This window comes from Pollicipes pollicipes, unplaced genomic scaffold (genome assembly GCF_011947565.3).
Source record: "Pollicipes pollicipes isolate AB1234 unplaced genomic scaffold, Ppol_2.1 Scaffold_4295;HRSCAF=5057_pilon_pilon_pilon, whole genome shotgun sequence".
NCBI lineage: Eukaryota > Metazoa > Arthropoda > Thecostraca > Pollicipedomorpha > Pollicipedidae > Pollicipes > Pollicipes pollicipes.
In genome coordinates, this window is record NW_023596461.1 from 4,244,128 (window position 1) to 4,251,046 (window position 6,919).

The following is a 6,919-nucleotide window of genomic DNA, read 5'->3' on the forward strand; positions in this document are numbered from 1 at the left end:
AGATCATTTAGCGCCGTTCACAGCCCTGCCCTCCTTAAGGCCTAAATTATTTTGATTTCTGAGCTAAAAGCCCGCGAAGATCTACAGACATCTTAGGGAAAACTGTTTCAAGGTCTGTCAAGCACTCATGACATTATAATAACGTTATTCAAATAGTTAATTATTAAAATAAATATTAATGTTCAAATATTCGAAAATATATAAAATATTCAAATATTCGAACGTTATCCTGCCATTCCACTAACCATGCGGCGACCAATACCAAACAAAATATAATTGTCGAGTCGTTCATATCTGTTGCTCGTGAGCACGATTTCCAAATTTAACGGTCGTCAATTGTCTCGCAACCATTATTGTGCAAGATACGATGACTTTATCAAACAATGACGTATTGGGGAGCATATTTACCAAACAGAAAAATAGTGTTGCCTAGACCAGCATTTTCATTTAAAAGTACACCAGTAGTTATAAGTGAACTTCTTTCATCACGTCTGGTACTTGCTTCAATGTTTTCCAATGTGGAACATTCATCCCTTTAAAAGCGTCTGACAATGGGCAAATCTGCGGTTTACGCGCGAGACCACACGATCGCTTACACACATCGACTCACACTTTTTCCAGTAAAACTGCCAGCGTTATCCTTTGTCAGAACCTGTTGGTGCCGCTGCGACGCCATGCCATCGAGACCGGGACCCGGCTCCGACTCATGGCCTTCCGCTTTTCCCTGTCTGGAGCTGCCAGTGCAGTCTGAATGGGGCCTTGCACCACTCGAGTCATTAAATAACCCACTACCGACACTCGTGCTCGGAGCAGTGGCACGGGTACACCGGCAGCAGAGTGCGATGGGTGCCTGAGAGAGGTGTGGTCGGCTCGTGCTCGGAGCAGAGGCACGGGTACACCGGCAGCAGAGTGCGATGGGTGCCTGAGAGGGGTGTGGTCGGCAGGAAAACGAACGTGTTGTTTGCGGAGGTCAACACTTCTAGCCCTAAAAGACCGTACCGGAAGACGCGCAGTCCACCGACAACCCGCGCAACTGCATGCATCGCGGCACATTTGTGTATCGATTACAGAAAGTGTCCGGCGTTCGGAGTAAGCTTAAGATGTGACTGGAGTACGCGTTGGTCGAAAAAGGAAAAAGCACCAGCATTTTTGTAGAGTGGTGAGATCTGATCAGTGATGGATGACCTGGACGGCTTTCGCCGCCCGCACTGAATCGATTTACGTGCCCTGCCCTGTGGAGCAGCCGTTCTCTTCCCCTGGTGAGAGGGTGCACGTGTTGCTCCCGACACCAGGGAGGTTGGCTGGGGGGTGGGGGGGGGGGGGGAAGGGGAGAGATGCAGTCTCGTCCTCTGGGAGGATCACATGTCTCTGACCACCAGCTCGGTTTGAGGGTTGCTCTTACTGCCAACTGCAAGGTGCTGGTTCGTTCAACACACGATTCCCCGCCCACAGTCGAATGAGCGGAAGACTGGAGCCAACGGCATGGTCTCCAAAGAGCTGCGGACCATGGGCTACACCGCCGGCCACGTACTTCCCAAGTAAGAAACTTCACCTTGCTCTTCTGGTGCCGAAAACACAGGAGCAGGGTCCCTGTGCGCTGGAATGTCACGAGGGGCGCCCGGCATCTCATCTGCCTTTCTGTTTAACGTAGGACCGTTATTTTCTATGAGTGCATTCCAAAACAGGCCAGTAGCTCTGTACGTGGTCTGTAACTCTCAATGCGTGATGTTGGCAGTCTTCTAAGGTTCATCATATGTTAGACGGGCAAAGCAGGCAAGATCTCGATTTTGCTTTCTCAGTTTGGCCTTTCTTATGCGCACAGAGCAAAGCTGTTCCAGTCAAAGCACGCTCTCATGCACATTCAACGGATCTTTCCAGGCCCTCTGTAGGTGTTACATGACCTTTCGTGACTTAGGATCTAAGATTTGATACTTTTGATGTGTCTGTTATAGTGACATTGCCGCACTGTGAATGCCTACCAACATTACGTCATCGACTTTTTTCCAGTTCGACCCCACGTGACCACAACGTTTAATAGCACCTAAGCTTTAACTCACAAATCGCTCATTGCAGTGAGGCTCTTTAGTCTTGACGAGCAAAGTTGACGTATGACCTAAGCTTCACTCGGTGTTACCCGGACGTTGAATAGTTGTTTCACAGTGCACTGACGATGATCACGTGCATTGTATCACCGCTGGTCATCTTTGGAACCTGTAGATAGGTCGATGCAGTGTGTGCCGCCAATAGTGCATTGAAGCGCTGATTTTCTACATTTTCGCCGTCCTGAGCCCTCGAAATGAAGACCATATGTCAGTGGTCTTAAAGGTGTGGTCGTTATTCTCAGAGCTGTTTTGAATTCAGTCTTCCCAAAAGCGAGTATGATGCGCGGCACGGTTCGCATCATATTCTCGGCAAACCGAGGGCGGTTTGAAACGCCACCCTTTTCTGGTGAGAGATGTGAAGCTCTTCAGATGCCAGCTCATCCGCCACGATGAGCAGCGGGTAAAACAGCGTGCTTGAGGCACGTGCCAAGAGTGTTTACCGCGCTGCTCATACCCCACTTATGTCGTTAAGCGTCGGTGAGAAAAAAACGTTGTCGGGTAAGCGTCATAGAGGGTGGTGCCAGCCTCAAATGGGGGAACATCGCGACACCATACATCTCAGTTTGTTGTCTCGCCTCCCGTTCAAACACGAGTCGGATGCGGTGGTCGCTTTTTCCGCGATTCTGAAAGCGGGTAGACGCATGTGCACTTCACGGCTTCAAGCTCGATAGGATGGGTCGATAGTTGAACAGACATGGCATGATCCAACCTCGAGGCTCGATAGCTCAGCAGTCCTTTTCCGAGGATTTCGTGGTATCCCAACTAGTGACTGCCCCGAGTCGTTCCGACGCTTTCAGGGTTGAAAGACACAAGCCAATATAAGAGGGGCATCACTTACATTCTGCCGACCGACGCGTCAACCCATCGTCCACTCCCCCCCCCCCCCCCCACCCCCCCTCCCTGCGGGGGACCGGGGCACACACCCCACTGTCTGCTGCGGCGGCTGCACAAGACCACCACGCACCGGCCTGGGCCCGGGCGAATACCTGCCCTCACGAGTAATCCTCATCGCCATCGTGTATGCTTACATCCTTCGCCAAAAGGGCTTTTCAGGACGAGCGTCACGAATACATAAAAAATCGAAGGTTTTACAGCAAGAAAAACGCCTTCCAAACAGCAAGGGTGGTACAAATGTTTCTGATTCGCAAAATATCGTTTCCACACTTGTGCCAAGTGCTGGGATTATATAATGCCACATGGGGGCAGCAGATTAATTTTCCAGGACCGTGTTTGATGTTGCAATTTCCGTCCGACGCTTGAGGTTCAGGGAAGAAATCCCACAGTCATCAAGGTGCTGGAAACTAATTCCAGTCCTCATGTGGTGAACATGTCTATCTAATACCACGGTACGAAAACAAATTTTCTTAGACAGGTCCGAGCATGTACGTTAAGCAGAAGACGATGTGCCATGGCTAGGTCTTGCTCGGCGACAAGACTGTCGTCTTTGGGACATTACATTTCACGCAAAATCGCCCCCATCCGCTTCTGACAACGGCAGCTTCTGACAATTGTGGCACTGTGCGACATTAGATATCTGTGGTGGTAGCCTTTTACCAAATGCTGTTGCAAGGGACACGGAGAGCAGTTTAAAGTCATTGTTCCCACCACACTTCCATACTTGGGTTATAGTATCGGAGAGGAATACCATAAGCAGGCAAGAAGTTGTTCAGTCTAACCGTAGTATGGGATTGTATGAGAGCCGCCATCTACGAGGGCAATTGTTTTCACCCACCATTTAAACTTTTCAGAAGCGCACACTCTGCCACAAATGTCGTTTATCACCAAACACTAGCCTGAACGCTGCAAAGCATCCACAGCAGCAGCTGCAGTCCGAAACAGAAGCTCCAGGTTCCAATCGTATTTTTGTCAGGATAACTATATGCGTGCATTGGTAAAACATCTCGGCCCGCGGTTAAATTTTTTTCCCAGATCAAGCGGCACTAAGGTGAGATTGTACCCTATACGCACGAGCGAACGCCAGAGAGGTATTCCAACATTTGGTCAAAACGTACGACGGGCCGGAAGGATTATTCAGGACCTTGGTCGCTGTGGAAGTTCTGTCCTGGACCTCTTTTTCTGGTCGTCAGTCACTCCATCATCTGCTTACGGATCCCGAAATAACAACAGCGTCTCGCACTTTGTCAGGAGTCTGGTTCCTCTCGACCGTAGTGCGAAGTCTAAAAGGTAGTCGCGCGTGCTCGATACGGACACGGGGCAGGTGCAGAAGCCCTGTCACTGAACTTCAGGTTTCTCTGGCGGACGCTGTCTCGCGGTGCGATAAAACAATTTTCAGACAGGTCGTTGCAACCACATTATGGATAAAATGGTGTGTCATGGCCAGGTCTTGCTCGTCAACAAGATTGTTATCTTTGTTACATTTGCATTCCCACAAGATCGCCGTCATCCGCTCCTGACAAGGGCAGCATTTGACAATTGTCGTATCGAGGTTAAAAGTTTTTTTTTTTAGATATTTTTACGCTGTGTCGCATTGCATCCAGCCCGAACAGTCGTGCGGCAGACAATGCGCGGAAAACTAAAATATCCGCGAAAAGTTTTTCAGTTCTCTTGGGAGCCTATTCGAAAATCTGGACAGACTGGCCAATGTCACCTATCAACTTCTCGTCATAACACAAACATGCCTTTTGAAAGTGAGATTGCTGTCAAGAATGACCCCCATAACTCTTACATAAGCCCATGGATGTAACGTTGCATCGCCGATACGTACTACAAAAGTTGTATATTCATCTATACATTGTTACATCTGTCTATTTCTTCGATTACATTGTCCTATTTGTCTGTTTATATATCGATGTATATAATCTTCCTGTATTCTCGTGGGTGGTGGTCGCCTGGCAACTTGTGTGCGGACAGATCACTTTCTGCCTTCCCGTAACAGTGCCCTAATGGCTCCCGAGCTTGACCATCCAGGTTGTGTCGGCACCTTCTCGGTGAGCCACGCTCATCTGAAGTCCCTTTGCCGAAAGGCGGGCTGCGCCGTCGCTCGTTCACTGGTGACCGTACTATCCCGTCGCTCGTTCTCTGGTGGTCGTGCTGTGCCGTCGCTCGTTCTCTGGTGACCGTGCTGTGCCGTCGCTCGTTCAGTGGTGGCCGCGCTGTGCCGTCGATCGTTCTCTGGTGGTCGTGCCATGCTGTTGCTCGTTCTCTGGTGGCCGTGCTGCGTCGTTGCTCGTTCATTGGTGGCCGTGCTGTGCCGCCGCTCGTTCTCTGGTGACCGTGCTGTGCCGTCGCTCGTTCACTGCTGGCCGTGCTGTGCCGTCGCTCGTTCACTGGTGGCCGTGCTGTGCCGTCGCTCTTTCACTGGTGACCGTGCTGTGCCGTTGCTCGTTCACTGGTGGCCGTGCTGTGCCGTCGCTCGTTCTCTGGTGGCCGTGCTGTGCCGTCGCTCGTTCTCTGGTGGCCGTGCTGTGCCGTCGCTCGCTCACTGGTGGCCGTGCTGTGCCGTCTCCGTTTGTGACCCTCCGTGACCTCTGGCGGCGCCATTAACAGCCCCGAGTCCCCTGTCCGCATCCCCCGGGATTAGGGGTCGGCGTGACCGGCGTCCAGCCGCCGCGAAGCCCCGGTCCGGTCGTCATGCTGAGCCGCGCCCGGCTAAGCGGCTCACTTGAGCGCTGGTCACGGCCTGCCATTACGCCGGCCGAAATTGGCCGCTGTTGCGCCGCCCTGAGGGCCGCTTCCACACCTGGCCGCGGCGGGCTGACGGCGCGCCAGCGCCCTCCTGGCTCTGCCGACGGCTTGTCGCGCCGACGCCTGATCACGGCGCGGCTGCAAAGCTGCTGCGCCAGAATGTCATAACGGGAAAGCGAGTGAATCATAATGAAGGTATGCCATCCTGACACATAGTAGTCCCAGCTTTATTGGGACTTGGAAGACCAGATTTTCAGGACGTTCATAGGCGGCATCCGTCTCAATTCACCTACATTCATAGCTATATCTAGCTACATATAATTATGCATTTATGTATGCATGTGTTTATATTTATTAGATATTTAAGATCTTGCTACATCGAACATAATGTCTGACTTGGAAAAGACCCTCATAAGATTGTCTCTAAAACTTGTTGAAATCAAATAAAATATCAAGCTGCGTACGGAAGACGTCAACATTTGATCACTCACTCAGGGGAAATCTCACTAGAATCGGGAGAAAACTGCTTTCATTCATCAACGGCAACCCGACATTTCCACATGTCACGCACGTGTTTTTGGCCACGTCCGCCAGTTGTGTGGGTCGGTCCTCCCGAGACTGTCAAGGTGGCCGTGCGGCGAGCTCGCCCCGTCAGCGCCGCCTCCGCTCGTCTCACGGGCGGCCGCGCGGCCTCCTCGCCACGCCGTCGGCGGCGACGGGCGGCGATCGTCGGCTGGCGTTGGAGGCCACGCGGCATCGGCCTATCGACGCACGATCACGCGCCGCCGGCATGCGACGACCGTGTGAGCCTGCCGGTCCAGACAGCCGATAAATACAGATCAGGCCATCGCGAATCCTCCCCCTTATGCAAACACACACACACACACACACACACACACACACACACACACACACACACACACACACACACACACACACACACACACACACACACACGCACGCAGGCAAATACAGCGTCCAAAACGGCCGCGGCTAATGCGTTTACCCTGTCTCCATAGATACGTGGGGGTTGCGTCCCGATGCCAAGTTGGATTTGCCCGGCCTGCCATTGAGGCCGACTCGATAGCATCAGGTCTGCTGAGCGTGCTTTAATGACGCGTTTCATCTGGGAGTGCGGATTCCAGACAGATGGTCCGGGCAGAGGCATTAGT

At 52.0% G+C, this 6,919-nt stretch overlaps 1 protein-coding gene across 2 annotated transcripts in view; it reads left to right on the forward strand.

Moving 5' to 3' along the window:
* Window positions 1-6,919, forward strand: part of LOC119096346 (adenylate cyclase type 5) — a 184,609-nt gene that overhangs the window by 130,158 nt on the left and 47,532 nt on the right. For both annotated transcript variants that reach the window (XM_037219193.1, XM_037219194.1), the window contains exon 9: window positions 1,453-1,538. In XM_037219193.1, coding sequence (XP_037075088.1) covers window positions 1,453-1,538 — 86 coding nt within the window. The remainder of the gene's footprint in view (window positions 1-1,452; window positions 1,539-6,919) is intronic.